This window comes from Sinocyclocheilus grahami, unplaced genomic scaffold (assembly GCF_001515645.1).
Source record: "Sinocyclocheilus grahami isolate Dianchi unplaced genomic scaffold, SAMN03320097.WGS_v1.1 scaffold1749.1, whole genome shotgun sequence".
NCBI lineage: Eukaryota > Metazoa > Chordata > Actinopteri > Cypriniformes > Cyprinidae > Sinocyclocheilus > Sinocyclocheilus grahami.
In genome coordinates, this window is record NW_015506928.1 from 305,468 (window position 1) to 321,977 (window position 16,510).

At 36.1% G+C, this 16,510-nt stretch overlaps 1 protein-coding gene across 1 annotated transcript; it reads right to left on the bottom strand.

The window, feature by feature from the left end:
• Positions 1 to 2,212: 2,212 nt before the first annotated feature.
• On the bottom strand, positions 2,213 to 10,528 carry mb21d2 (Mab-21 domain containing 2). The gene is made up of 3 exons (XM_016258863.1): positions 10,135 to 10,528; positions 2,303 to 5,221; positions 2,213 to 2,272 (listed from the first exon to the last, which is right to left on the bottom strand). The coding sequence occupies exons 1-2, from the start codon at positions 10,385 to 10,387 to the stop codon at positions 3,951 to 3,953; spliced, it is 1,524 nt and encodes a 507-aa protein (XP_016114349.1). The 5' UTR covers positions 10,388 to 10,528; the 3' UTR covers positions 2,213 to 2,272; positions 2,303 to 3,950.
• Positions 10,529 to 16,510: the final 5,982 nt, after the last annotated feature.

The window sequence follows — 16,510 nt, forward strand, 5'->3', positions numbered from 1 at the left end:
ATTCGGGACGTTTGTCACAATATATATATATATATATATATATATATATATATATATATATATATATATATATATATATATATCAGCTTACATCAGAGTGGTATGTTTGCAGGATTTTTACTTGCTCAGCATCTGCACAGGAGGAAGCAGACGGTCGCTGCCTGTATCTTGGCACACACTTTTAACGCTAATGTTCATCTTTTATATGATCACCTTACTCAACACCAACTATCTAACATTAACAATGATCCGTTCCTAACAGAATGTCCAAATGTACAGGAGCTTTCGCAGTTCGCCAAGCTTTTTAATTCCGGATACTGCATTAAGCATCATATCATGCTCCATTCCCGAACCAGATCCGCAGTCCACTTTTCCTGAAACAGCCCTAAAGCGCATTCACTCTCTCCCAGCATAATAATAAACACTTCCACGGTTTTAAGTTTCTTACCTTTATCTCCTTTATCCATGTCGTGCTGTGTTCTGCAGGAACCTCTTGATCTCTTGTGGTTGTGGTTGCCGTTGCGGGATGCGTCAATGCTTCTGGGAAAGGGTAGAGACAGAGTGCTGAACCTCGCTGTAGTCTAGAAGCAGAGAGCAGCCGTTACACAGTGCTGTTGATGAATGAGTATGAGAGAGTTTGTATCCCGGGCACACGGGGGGGAGGGGGGTAGTATTAAATTGCTTTCGACGGATAAGTTTACTTATTGTGGTGCTGAAGAGTCTTTGCTTGTACGGTTTGAGAGAAGACTTCTAAATAATCACTGCACATGCTACAGCACAATCAATACTTCTGGTAATATTTCCCTTGTATGACTGGCATAACCAAGCATAAGAATAAGTAAGATATTCAGACTCTGAATATCTAAACTCTGAATAAGTAAGATATTCAGAGTTCAGAATTTATGAATTGTCAATTCATGTGTTGGTTGTTGAGATGGCCTTTGTATTCAGCTCAATCACATAACTCAATTTTGGCCACAAAATTTGTTTCCTGTAAATTTGGCTAATGCTTATTTGTACTGTAAAATAATACAACTGATATCAATAGATAACCACCCCAAATACCCAGACATAAAGAAATATTGACAATTGAATCCATGGATTCCTTCCATTTTACTTCCTTACATTCAAATTACAACTCTACATCCTATTTTCAACTGCAATTCAACTTCAGAAATTTAATTCAAAAGACTTTCTCATATCAATTCAGAATGGCAGACAACCCTGTACAATACTGTAATAGCCTCATTGATCAAAACATGAAGAATGGCAGCATCAGCCGTGTACAGGGATGGGAATAACAGCTTAAGTTACATCTGCTGTTAAAAAAAAGAACTAGATACTGCTCTAAGATTTTCAGTTCAATGTTCTATTTTGATATGAGAGGTGCAGAGTCATTTCAAATAGGCCTACAAAGGTCAATTTTAATGACCTCTCAAATACTTTTTTCAGGATCAATGGGTACATATTACTTTATTAGTACATGTCAGCATTAAATAACATGAAAACGGGTTACAGTGGATGTTGTCTATTTGTATTGTAGATTAAATAATTTATTATCAGGAACTGGGGTGTTGTTGCTATGTGGAAAGGTGCAGGCTAGGATATTATGTCACAGAATACGCTGACTCAGTGTGTCTGTGGAGTCCACTGTATGTGCGAACAGCAGAATGAAACGAGCACAGTACAGTGCAGAGAATGTGGCAGTATCCTGTGGTGATAAATGCGAGGCCAAACTATCTTTCATTTTTAAATCAGTCTGGTTTTTGGAGGCTAAAGTCGTTGCTCCCTGCATTCATCTGCGGTGCATTTAGTGCCAAGTTCAATGGAAAATAGACAAGTATTAAGGCAAAAATGAACTTTGCTTTTTGCTAAATAATAAGAGAACAGACAAACTTCTGGAGATTTGTAAGAACTGATTATGGAGAAATTGTTATTATGGAGATATTAAGATTATGGAGAAAATAATGGATACTAGGTTATCAAAGATTATTTCCACTGCATGTTCAGTATTCCTATGTTTACAATGGTTCACTCAGATTGGTTGACAAACTTGCTAGGGTGTGTAATTATTCTTCAGCAAATGCACAGCTAAAATAGTTCCAGGCAGTTTCCATATCACTTTGCCAAATTATTTCAGTTATTTCAAAGGTCCTTACAGCCTACAACAGCAAAATAACCTAAGCACAACAGGATGAAAATGACAAATGTTTATCCCACAAAATTGTTTTATTATTGATGAAACGTGCGCTTTTGTTCTCCAGCTCTTCCCCTTATACAAGTGTACACACACATACAATACAGACACACACAGAAACATACACGCACACAGAAATGTGTTGCCAGTGCTGCCCTGTTGATGTACTAATAAAACCGTTTCACATCTGAAAGCTACATGACATCTCTCAATAGCAACTCTCTAGTTATTTGGTAAAGTCACTGTTCTTGAAACAATTAAAGTTACAGTTTTGCTAATAGTAGAGATGCTGATGCTGAACACAGTCACACAGACTCAGCTAGTTTTACAAGCTTCACAAAGCTACAGTTAATCTCTCTCTCCAATAACTGAATTAGACTCTATTTATAACTGCATTATCAATTGCCAAAGCCTCTTGTTACTAGCTCTAAAATGACATTTTGGAATTAGCATCAAAGGCTTGAGATGAAAAAGAAATTAGTCCTACATGCAAGAGTGTGTTAAGTACCAAAACCTAACAAGATAGTTTTGCCTCGCATTTGTCACCACAGGATACTGCCACATTCTAAGCACTGTACTGTGCTCGTTTCATTCTGCTGTTCGCAAATACAGTGGACTCCCCAGACACACTGAGTCAGCGTATTATGTGACATAATATCCTAGCCTGCACCTCTTCACATAACCACAACACCCCGGTTCCTGATAATAAATGATTTCATCTACAACTCAAATAGACAACATCCACTGTAACCCGTTTTCATGTTATTTAATGCTGACATGTACTAATAAAGTATTATGTACCCAGAGATTCTGAAAAAAGTATTTGAGAGGTCATTAAAATTGACCTTTGTATTTGAAATGACTCTGCACCTCTCATATCAGAATAGAACATTGAACTGAAAATCTTAGAGCAGTATCTAGTTCCTCTGACCTACTCTGTGTATTTTGTTAGAGACACCCTTAACATTGGTGATATGTGGGCTTATATTGGATAGCTGCTTGTCACTTTCATTCATTCATTTTCCAAAAAATAAAAAATAAAAAATCACAACAGCATCCTTTTAATCTCCAATAGCAGTGAAAGTTTTAGGGCTACAAGTCAAGCACCCCACAACCCTTTAAACGATTCTGCATTCTTATAATAACAATTTTTGTCAATACAAGAACATCTCATTCTAACTTAACATTTTTTTAATTGCACTTAAGGGAATATTATTTCAATCCCTTATATATAGAAAAGGTTTGGCTTTCTCTGATATTATCTTCTGTAATTTTCTCTAAATAAATAATAAGGCAAGTTAACTGCGCAGGCTTAAAATCAGCATTATATGGATATAACACAAACACAAACAGGTTCCGGAAGTGTGTAGTCAGCACAGATGCAAAACACACAAAAAAACAATGTCTGAATCTATCATTCATTACACCAGATTTTTGTTCAAATTAACAGAGAGGACATATACTATATTTTCTTCTGCTATATAAATCATTGCCCACTTGCCCTGACTTTTATTCTCAGAGTCACCGTGAAACCCACTATGCTTTAACCCTTTGCAGGTGCAAGTGTTTTGGATTTGCCTCTCAGTAAGGCAGGTCCTATAGAGCTGTGGCAGAACATTTCCCCCACAAAATCCTTTTCAGTCTGATGTATACAGGCATAGGGACACAGCTCCAGTTTCTAGACTGTCATGCATCAGGTTCCCATCAGGTTCAACCATTATGGCAAAGGAGAAGTGAAAATAGACCATTGTTTTCAGAAGAACTTGTCATCAATACGGAAGTGAGGTCGTGTGACGTCATCAGGGTTGATGAACACAGAGATAGACTTCCCTGGATTCTCGGTCACTAACTGCTGTAGCTTCTTGGCCAGCCGGTCATCTGACTGCTGGTGATCAGCCGAGGAGGGATCCGCAAGCGGAGAGAGCAGTCCTGAGGAACTCCCACGATGCAGCATTTTCTGCGTCAGTCTGTTGGCTGCCTTGGCCAGCTCAACAATGGATCGCAGGTGCTCGGCTGGATCCGAGCGTACCAGCGCTAGCTTACGAGCGTGAAACATAGTGGTCTCGTCACACAGGTGCTCCAACATGTTACACTGTGGGATGAAATAGTTAGGGCAGGTCTTGTTGACAAGGCAGTGCTGCAGGTCATCTATGAGACCTAGCAGGAAATGCGCAACATAGTCTTCCTGTGACAAATAGCTTGCAGGTAGTCGGTCACAAGCCCACAACATAATGCAACGTAAGTAATAGGGACTGATAGATGTAGGTTGGGCTAGTAGCTTAATAACTATTGCCTTGCACGCCTGGTAAGCTTGCATGAGGCCTGGTGAGATACACTTTTTCAATTGAACCTCGCTGCGGGCAAAAGAGAGACGCCACTCATTCTTTCTGCAGCCAGAGGCTGAGCAGGCAGGCAGCAGATAGAAACCGCTGATAACCTCCTCCTCTGTGATTTTGCCATCCCAGAAGTGGTTCTCCATCAACCAGCTTTGAGCAGCTGCCGGCCAGCCTTTAAAAGACACCACAGGAACAATGTCATAAAGCATGCGGCTGCTGCCCACACCTAAAACTATAGTGAGCAGCGTGTTGTGACGCTCAACTTGCTCCACCCTCGGGGAGCCCCTTTGTGGCTTGCGCTGTAACTCTGCCAGTACTAGTCCAACAGCTTCTTGGAACCAGTCGGCTACCAGTGTAGGTGAGAAGAAGTAGTTGGTGGTGCCATTCAGATGATCAGTAAGCGTACAGCAGTCCCGCCAACGGTTAATGGTACCATCGTCAAAAAGTCGCAAGCTGAGCCAAGAGTGACCAAGTGCTGAGTGGCGCATGTCCAGCGTTACAGGCTGGTTCCGGTCATGCAATTTAAGTGCAGGAACCAACAGGGTGAAGGCCAAGTCATAGTTGGAGCCACGGTTGTAAATGCCAAGCTCATTGAGATCCATGTCCACCACACCTTCTCGCACACCACCAGACAACAACAGGTACTCATTTGCGACAGGCAGTTTTTGGTCCAGCTTTTGCACCATGCCTGAAACAGAGACAAAACAGAGTCAAGTTCAGTCACCTTTATTTATATAGCGCTTTATACAATACAGATTATGTCAAAGCAGCATAACAGTGTTAAACAGGAAAATAGCGTCAATAGTGGAAAAAAAATCCTGCTGTAGAGCAGCTCTAAAAAGAGGACAATAGTAAACAGTAAATTTTTCAGTTAAAGTCAGTTTATCATTGATTCAGTGACATCATAGTCCAGCTCAGTTTAGTTCTCTTCAAATAGTTTCTGTGGAATAAAGTTGACAATATTGCCAAAAATTAAGTGTCCCCAACTAAGCAAATCAAAGGTGACAGTGGTAAGGAACCCTAAGTCCATCAGTGACAGAATGGAGAAAAACCAGGTCAGTTGGGGGGCCAGTTCTGCTCTGGCCAGATGAACCAACATGATGTGGTTTAATTCCAGGTTTCAACAAAAGTCAGACTGTGCAAACAAAGTCTGGTGCACTGAAACAAAGATTCTTACAGCTAATAATTGTACAAAAATGTAAATATTTATTTTCAATTAATTTTAACTTTGAACGATAATATATATATATATATATGTACACACATATGAAATGCATTAACTAATGGTTTCTCTACTGTAAATTATCAGTTTGCTTGTTGCTTGCATATATTGCAGTTTGTTGTTTACTCAAGCTGAATAAAATTGCATTACGATTCTAATTGAATCATTCTAAATTTGCTAAAAGTCTAACCAAACATTATAAGATAATGCTGCGCCACCAAGTTTTCGAACCACTGTGCTACTGCACACTTCCTGTCATGTGACCAAAGTTCTTCCACTTAACTGCAGACAGCAGAGCACTCTCCTTTGGCATCTATTTCCAGTGGATCGATAAGAGGACCTGAAAGTCAACACCAGCACTTGAAAAAAGCGGCAGATCAATAACGGAGGAATGTGACGCTCTTTAGAGTTGTTTATATTCTAATGTGTGTCTATACTGGCTTTTAGAGCACAGATGGAGACATACAATCAGTTACTGAGTATAGATGCAGCCAGCAGTTTAATGTACTTCAGCATCCAAGCCTACTCCAAGCTGAGATTTATCTGTCCCCTTTGAGGAATGGGATGCATTCAAATATTTATAGCTCTTCCCTGAATGAGACAGATTGACTCAGTGACCTTGAAATCACTTACTATGGTAAAGTTCTTTGCCTTCTTTTGCCACTTCATGTATATTTTTAATCTCTCTTCAACACTTCTTATGCCAGCTTCCCCTAAAAAAAAGTAGGACTGCACTTTTTTCAAAAAACATTTTCACATAGGCTACTGATGAGTGTCAAGCTCACTTGATCATAGAAGCATAAATTGCTCTTTCAGGTCCTCCAACACCATCTTAATAGGATCCTTAATAAAGTCCTAATTTTGACTTTTTTCAGCCATTAATATTTTGACATGATTTGGTGTTTTGGATCATTGGATCATTCATTTAAACTTCAGTTCTCACACAGATGGTCAGACGTTCTCCTAAATAATTGTATCTTGTATATAACATAATATATGCAATAACCAATATATGACCACACTGTTACCTTCATGTTTCACTTTAACTATGACGTTCTTATACTGGAACAGGAACACTGCATTCATTTTACAGAAATATAATTGTTTTAATAGTTTCCAGACTGTGGGGGCAATTACTTTCTTTTTTTTTTTTTACAAATAAAATTAAAGAAATAATGATTTTTTTAAAATAATGCTTTAAATTTCTTTGCTTTCCATATATAAAATTATAAAATTATTCGAAACTATTCTAATAATTCTAACTACTTCATGGTAGTATAAGTAAACAATTTAATAAACAACTGGAAGAAAATAATATAATTTAAACATTTACACTCAGCAGTTCTTAATCCTGCTCCTCGCGACCATTCGCTCTGCATATTTTGTATGTCTCTCTTTATGTTTACCTGATTCAAATCACCAGCTTGTTAGAAGAGAGCTCCTTGAATGAACTTTGTTCCAATTGACATGGTCCCTACATAGTGTTCACTGCTCTCTACTCCCTGCACACGGGAAATCGGCTGAAGTTTACTGCACTTAAGAACACCACTACCTGCAGCATCTTCACACACAGACCAAACTTACTACAGAAGTGTGAAGGGTTATTTAACTGTAATCATGAAATTTGAATAGTAGTCACATCTCACACACTTTAATGTTCTTTGAACTGGAATTATGGCGCAATATCCTGTGATGTCCACTTCGCAGGCACTTACGGTCAAATGGAACAAACCTCTGAAGCAATAAGAGAAACATACAAAATGTGCAGAGCGGGGGTCAACAGCAGAAATTTTTATAAATGTGTGTGTGTGTGTCTATATATATATATATATATATATATATATATATATATATATATATATATATTACACACACACACATGTATACACACACATATACAGTATATATTAGTGGAGATGATGGTTAGTGAACATGTCAGTGGTTCTTAAAACTGGTTAGTTAGCAAACTTTTTTTAATATATATATATATATATATAAAGATCAGGATTAGTACTTTTCATGTTGAATCTTTTTATGCTGTTCCCACACCCCTCCACCCCGTCATTCTTTAAATCTAGACTAGACTAGTCAACAACTCTCAAAGATATTCAGTGTCCCTTTTGTTCCATCTGTCTCATTTGCATACACAGACACTGCAGGCCAGTCAGCCTCCTGCTATCTGAATTGAGCCTTTGGTGAATGGCAGTGAATGAAAGTGTGAGAACATATGTGTGTGTGTGTGTATATATATATATATATATATATATATATATATATATATATATATATATATATTACACACACACACATGTATACACACACATATACAGTATATATTAGTGGAGATGATGGTTAGTGAACATGTCAGTGGTTCTTAAAACTGGTTAGTTAGCAAACTTTTTTTAATATATATATATATATATATAAAGATCAGGATTAGTACTTTTCATGTTGAATCTTTTTATGCTGTTCCCACACCCCTCCACCCCGTCATTCTTTAAATCTAGACTAGACTAGTCAACAACTCTCAAAGATATTCAGTGTCCCTTTTGTTCCATCTGTCTCATTTGCATACACAGACACTGCAGGCCAGTCAGCCTCCTGCTATCTGAATTGAGCCTTTGGTGAATGGCAGTGAATGAAAGTGTGAGAACAGAAAGAAAGAGAGAGCTGTACATTACTTCTGCCTCAATGGATATGAGGTTCCCACAATTGCCTGAATGCTGCCTTACACCCACTTCCGCCTAGTTTGGAAATAAAAACCTAGCTCTGGACAGTCCTATTGATTTTCTGCTGAAAACAGTCCCAATACTAAATCTGTCTTAGACCAACCGGTGTTAGAAAAATATGTTTAGACAATCAGTGAAAATTTTTTTAATGCCTAATAACAAATAGGCCTAAACACACATATACTATGAACCAAAAGAGGGGTTCGATACTAAAAAAGGAATTAAGGTCTAGAAATAAAAGTTATTGATATTACAGCCAGTTGTACTGTAATTTGTAATTTTTCTAATTATTAGTGCTACATTTTTTACCATGTTTAAATACTAACTGATCTCAAGTCATTCACTTTTTAATTAATTATGTATTTATTCATTTAAATTAACCTCAGTATGTCTGCAGGACTAGATCATTAACAGTTTTTATGCACCTATGTCTGCTCTGTCCATGGTACTGATGATTTATTATTTATTTTATTTTTTGCGGCCGGTAAACAATTGTTCTTTACAACCTTCAATTTTTTATTTAGTGGTTTGGGGGATCCAACATGGACATAATCATTCTGATCCTGTCAAACAGCAGATCAGTAGCATTCATTCACCCAACTACGGCAGAATTATTATTCCACAAGAGATTAAACATAAACCATTTTAAGAGTTTGGATAATGTAAAATACTGAGATGTTGGCTAAAGCACAAAGCACACACCTGGGATTGTAACTACTTACCTTAAGCATGCAATAATTATTTTATAACTAGGCCTGTCACAATAATCAATATATCGACTTATCGCGCAATATATGTACATTACCTCAATAATTTTTGATGACACAATATATTGCCCATTATATTTACTTAAAAATTAATGTCACCATGTTTTTTACATTCCACTTGCGCCTGTGTCTTTTGCAGCTTCTCATACATAATGTGGTGTAGTCATGAGATGCTAGTTCAATTGTGTTTTTCAGCAATAGTGTGCACCCTTAATGCACACTTAAGGGTGCAGGAATTGTGTTTTTCAGCAATAGTGTGCACCCTTAATTTACAGAGAAAAGGTCAGGGAAAAATCTGTAGATGGAAAAATCTCCATACAAGTTCTTTGTGCATTTTTCTTTTTTTCTACTAATTACTTTACACTTTTTGTTAGAAAATGTTTATTTACTATTTATTCAAGTTTTTTAAGGTATCTAATATTTTGATACTTAATTTCCATTATCTACATATTCTTAAAAATTAAAAGTGTGTACAGTCTTCTTGCATTATTATGCTGTTACATTATGATTATATATTCAGTGGCATAAAATGGTCTTTAAAATGACAATAATATGGCTTATCGCAATTATTTCTCTGGCAATATATCGCACAACAAAAAGTTGTTATCGTGACAGGCCTATTTATAACCCAGATTAGTACATAAATCTATTTTATATTGTATATCTAAAACCTCTGATAAAGAATTACGGGTAAAATAAAATATAGCAGCTATTAGTGCATATATCTGACCATTTCTGACTGTCTGTAATTCTAAACAGATTCTACCATTTTTTACGTAATAAAACTGGATGATAATGGATGAATCGTGAAACATAGGTGAATAGCCTAATGAATAATAATAATGATTATTTAAAAATATATCTTAAGAGTTTTAAATGCTACCGAGCATGGAGAAGATAAAATCCTTGGCGGTGTGTATTTCCAGTGCCCTCTGGTCATCATACTCTCGTTGGTCTTGTTTACTGAATTCATGGATGAGTCGGTTGAGCTCTTCGATCTTCATTCCGGACCTAAAATCAAGCTCATGACAGCACCACAGCTTGTGGGTGTTGTTTAAGCCGCCCGGTGTTGCGGTTGGACTGTTTCCCAGACTGGTAACGGATCCAGTCCGGCTGCTTTGAGTTGGGACCGCCATCTTCACACCAGAGGAACCGTCAGGGATGCGACGTTTCTCTTGGTTTCCCCACCTTTTTTAATACATCATGTGGTCTGGTCTTTATATGGAGTCGTGATGTCATGCAATCTAGTCCATACTTTCTTAGATTACAGAACAGCCCACTGCAAAATAAACTTAATAAATAAGTTGTGAGAAACCTTGTATATTTGCTCAGACAGATGTATATCACGCTGTTATGAAACATTGTGTTCCATTCCATAGTGAAAAAGATGGGGGGCGCTACTGTCTACTGGTAACAGCGGTGATAATAAATGCGTTCCGACAATAATAACAACAATAGCTAAATATTCTAATTTAAATTGCTATATTATATATGCTATATAATAATAATAATAAACAGAACGTGTGAAAAATCATGTTTACTGTGAAAAATATTTGTAATAGTGACCATTTAAGATGGTCCACTACTTACAGTCTAAGGAAAGATAAGATAAGGTAAGATAAGATAAGATAAGGTAAGATCATTGAAATCACTATAATTTGTAAAAACATTTATTTACATTATTTGCATTACATTCGTCAAAAAATACACTAAAGACAATTCTACAGTTACAATCAAACAAACAATTAGCAATAGGGCCTACATCTGTTACAATATTTATAAATCTTTGTTAACGTTAGTTAAGAAAAATACTACTGTTCATTGTTAGTTCGTGTTGGCTCAGGATCATTAAATCATATTTACAGATTAAACGTTTGATTTTAATAATGTATTACTAAATAATGAAATTACCATGAATTAAGATTAATAAATGCTTTCTTTTTCATTGCTAGCTCATATTGTTAACTGATGTTAACCTTATTGTAAAGTGTTACCCAATCATTTTTTCTAAATATCTGATCATAAAAGATCCTTTACATGCAGAAATAACAGGGCCTTATGTTTATTTATTCATTTATTTTCTCAATTCTACAAAGGGAAATCCTTACTTTATTCTTATTCACAGTGTCAGATGTGGCTATTTCTTTTTAAAGGGCCAACAGCTCTTCTCTTTACTAACGCAGATAATGCTGGTGTTTGTGTTATTCACTAAATCTGTCAGCTAGGCACCTAGCTATTGGGTGTCTATTTCCAGAAATTAGACTCTGGGGCCAGTTGCATAAATTAGTCTCTATATGTTAAGTGTCTTGTCTGACCAACTAACAGTTATCCAAGGGGTAATTATTCAGCTCAGACTAAACTATGTTTTTATGTAACCGAAAAAAAAAAAAAAGAAAACGAAAGAAAATGACCAGTGTTAAAGAAAAAAATAGATTAACTTGTAAGACTATTCTAAAGCTTTTAATGCAGCTGGCCTTTGAAGTATCTTTCCTGGTTAGAACCAGTTTCTGTCTGTTCTCTCTTCTGTCAAGATATGAATAGATGTCTTCATCTCTCAAAATAAGGCAGATCAGTTTGTAGAGAAGTGTGTTCGAATTACAATTAAACGTAAAGTTATTCTTCTTCTTCTTATTATTATTATTATGTTCAATCAAAATATGCATATTTGCTAATTAGTTAGCTAGGAATACAAAAGTATCTCATCATCACATTACATCTGGTCTGTCTAAATAGAGATTAGGGGCTGGGCTGGCAATCAGTGAACACTTGTGGTCTTTGCACTCGACCACATGCTTATATGACGTATTTCCTGTATTTGGCCCAAGTGTTCAAGTGAGGACGAAGACCACAAGTGTGTGCAAAACATTTCATTACCTGATGGGACACACTTATACAGTAGTGTTGTAAAAATGCAAGTGTTTACATAGCTTAATTTTTATTTTAAATACAATGCATTTTAAAATCAACTTCTGTCTGTTCAGTAGTACCTATAACATGACACAATTTAATTTGTGGTGCTTCTAATTAAGTAATAAATATCAGCTGCAAATGTTGTACAAAATAAATGCAACAATAAAACGTTCAACACTTAGTTTTTTCTACCTACACTGTAAAATCCAATAGTTTACCTTACTTAGATTTAGTTAGTTATCTTTACTTAGTTGTTATACTTACTAGGTTTTATTAAGTTACAGCTACTTTCAAGGCAAATAAAACAATTTACTTACTGTTTTGAGTGACACTTACTTAAAATATTCAAGTAGCCACAAAGGAACCAATGACATTAATAAACCAATGAGAGGCAGCAGTGCACTAATATGTTGCTAATGTGCAGCATAACAACAGCAGAAGAAGAAAAGAAAACGAGTCTTAATAGACTTTTCACTCATTTCCTCCATGTCTGCAGTTATCTTTCACTAGTTGCATTCACTTGTTTCCCAAAGTCATCTTGAATGTTGAATTCTCAATACAACTGAAATATTTGAAAGAACATCACATAAGCTAACTTCATAAATTGATGTTGATTTTCCTAAAATGTGTTTTTTTTTTAACTCCCCATTATAGTGATTAGCAGTCCCTTTGGTTGGGCACTTTGAACTTGGTTTACGTTACTATAATTATCTTCCTGTTGATGTAGTAATGCATTATGAAGTCAGAGTTATTTGATTTCAAAGGAAGAAAAGTAATAAATAGGTTGCTTTTAGTAAGTGACCTATCTTCTAATTAAAGCATTAGTGCATTAATTGTGTGTGTTCATTAGTCAACTTTATCAAAAACTTTTTCATAAAAACCCAGAGATGCTTTTTTTTGGCATTTATATAATTTTTGAATCGTGTTTGGTAACAGGCTAAAGTCACACACAGACTTAAACATTCAGCACGTGAACCACAACAATGGTAACAATTCAATTTAATTTATTTTAATTACTTGTAACAATAGCCATTTTATTTGCTCTTTTTGTTGTGCTGCTACTGACACAAGACAGCAAATAAAATTGTCAAATAAAATCAACAACTATAAAACAAAGCAACTGTATAATTTATTCATACCGCAATGCACTCTGGGAGTCAGTGAGTAGCTATACTAAGTCATGAGTAAACCTAAATGAAAGGATCAAGTACCCCCTACAGTTCTTTTTTAGTTACTAGAACTCTCGTGTAAGTAAGCTATACTAACTAAGCATCTGTCAGTACAACATACTATTGCTATTTCACTTTACTTAGTTTTTTCAAGGCAATCGGTTTGCATGCTTTTTTTAAGTAAGCCCAACTAATTAGATTTTACAGTGTAATTGTAATATCTAATTATTGTAGGGCCTATTAATATTTAACTTACATTGGAAAGGTTTCGTGACCTCTCGAGAGGTCTCGGCAAAAGGTCTCACGATTTATTCCAAAACATGATGGATGCATGATGGGATACACTAAGCATCCAATAGCGCTCCGGAGCTATGGATTTAGTGTTTGTGTAATTTAGTGTGCCGTCGGTGCAGACAAGTTAGCGAAACAAGTTATGGCAAAGGAAAATATAGATATGGAAATAATGTATAGCAAAGCAAAATTCAAATCAATAATAAAAAGGGAGGTAAATAAAAACTGGCAATCTTATTGGGATAATGAACAAAAGGGAAGGCATCTACACTTAATACAACCATTGGTAGGAAGAGGAAGGAATTCAAGTGGGAGAAGGAAAGAAGACTGTATTATTTCTAGATTAAGACTTGGACATACAGGTCTTAATTCAACAATGCATATAATAGGAAAACACCCTACAGGATTGTGTGATTGATGTGGTATTAAAGAAACAGTGGAACATGTACTCATTAAGTGTAATAGATATTCAGAGGAAAGAAGTAATCTGATAGAAGAATTTAAGAAGGAAGGTGTTCAACAATTAACATTAAAAAGCTTTTGAATCCAGTAGAAGGGGATAATTTATTAATAACATTATTAAATAGAACTCATTTAATGAATAGAATATAGATAGGCTATTGTTATTATTGTTGTTATTATTAATAATGATAGTAATGGTAGTGATAGTGATAATAATAGTATTAATAATAATAATAATATTGTTGTTATTTCTCCTCTCTGGACTGTGATGGACTTGGGCTGTAGATGGAGGAGCTGAACATGCAGCAACAATGAAAGCACGAGTCCTGAATGGTCTGGGGAGTAGGGATTTAGTGTCTCTGATCCATCACCACAGTAGATGGCGGTAATGCTCTTTTAAGAATGCGAACCGCCAATAAACTCAAAGAAGAACAAGAAGAAGAGTGTCGGCCAACGTCAACCCATGCCTTGTCCAAATACACACTTGTGGACAGGGGCGTAGATTACACTTGCTCGCACTTTTTCGGGCAAGTGTGTTCGCATAGAGGTTTTCTAGAGCCGGTGTGAATAAATATAGATTTAAGTTCAAAGAGACAGGATAGTCTGTGCATGATCTGATGTTTTATTCGGACCCAGAATAAGGCGAAGATGAACGTCCTGAGCGCTAAATGTTAATGCGTTTCATTCATACTCGAAGTCGGAGGTCGTATGAGGAAATTCCTAATATGGACAAAAGCGTCCAGCTATAGCTGTATGAAAACTGTTGTTTTCAGAAAAACAGAAACGTTTGGAAACATGAAGACTTTAAACATACGATTGCGACAATATGGTTTATTTGTGTTTGTCAAGTCATCTCCAGGTAATAAATAAAGTATATGAACAATGCAGTGCTAATTGACATAGCATTTATTACAGTATTGAAACTATTCTGCCTTATGTGATAAAAAAGTGTTTATTGGTTTATTGTCCAGCTGTTAAAAAAGGTTTATTGAGCAGCAAATTAGCATATTAGGATGATTTCTGAAGGATGTGACACTGAAGACTGGAGTAACGATGCTGAAAATTCAGCTTTGATCACAGCAATCATTTTAAAATATATTCAAATAAAAAGCAGTTATTTTAAATAGTAAAAATATTTCACAACATTACTGCTTTTGCTGTACTTTGGATCAAATAAATGCAGGCTTGGTGAGCAGAAGAGACTTCTTTATAAAACATTAAAAATCTTACTGTTCAAAAACTGTTGACTGGTAGGTTATATAGATTACAGAATATATATATATTATATAACATTTCTGTCCCCCTCACTTCTGAAATGATGGCTACGCCCCTGCTTGTGGGCTGCGTCCGAAACCGCCTACTTCTCTACTATATAGTAGGGGAAAAGCAGTAGGCGAGCGAATAAGTATGTCCGAATCCTTAGTATTCATAAAAGAGTAGGCGAGAATGGCAAAGGAACGCGTCCTGGCCAGGATTTCTATATTGCCTAAAATATCTAGGTTTTGGCTTTGTTTGCGTGTGCAGACCGATCGGTGTATGATATCAAAATACCTTGAGAGCATTTTGAAAGCATAAGGAACCGTCTGTATGGTATTTTGATATCATACACCGATCGGTCTGCACACGCAAACAAAGCCAAAACCTAGATATTTTAGGCAATATAGAAATCCTGGCCAGGACGCGTTCTGGGAAAATGGCACTTATGGTCACGCTAACTTAAACCGCCTACTTCTATATAGTAAGCGAAAAGCAGTAGCCGAGCCAATAAGTATGTCCGAAACCTCAGTATTCTTAAAAGAGTAGTCGAGAAGTTCCCGGATGTCCTACTGCTTCTGCCCAGCTTCTTGAGTGCTCGTCGATGGATACTATTCTATCCCAGGAGGCCACGCGAGAGGATACAACATAAAGAAGAAGAGGATGCGTCATAATCGAAAATGGCGGAAAATTTGGATGAGGGTGTTTACAAATGTTTGTATTACAAACCAAAAACACGGTTCCTTATTTTAAATTCGCATTTGTTGAACTACTTTAGAACAAGTTGTTGAAAGTGTAAAGATGCTTGAAAGTTGTTGAAAGTGTAAAGTTGTGATGTTGCTGTAAAAACACGTTTTATTATGTATAGCTAACAGGGGGGCTCCAGGAAGCACATGCACATCTAAAAGTAGATTTACATACATTTTAAACCATATACATCTTAAATATGACTACTAAATGTCTATTTAATATCTGGTAGGAAAATCTTCGATATGAATTTCATAGAAGTATGTCTAATAGGTCCTAGATATGAAGTAGACATCTGAGTGATGTATTTGTGTGTTATTGTGTAGTACAATTCACTGTTGTCAGCACTGTTTGCAATAGATGAATGTTAGCAATGTAAATAAATTTCCATAAAGTAACCAAATATAAGTAATCTATTTTATTTGT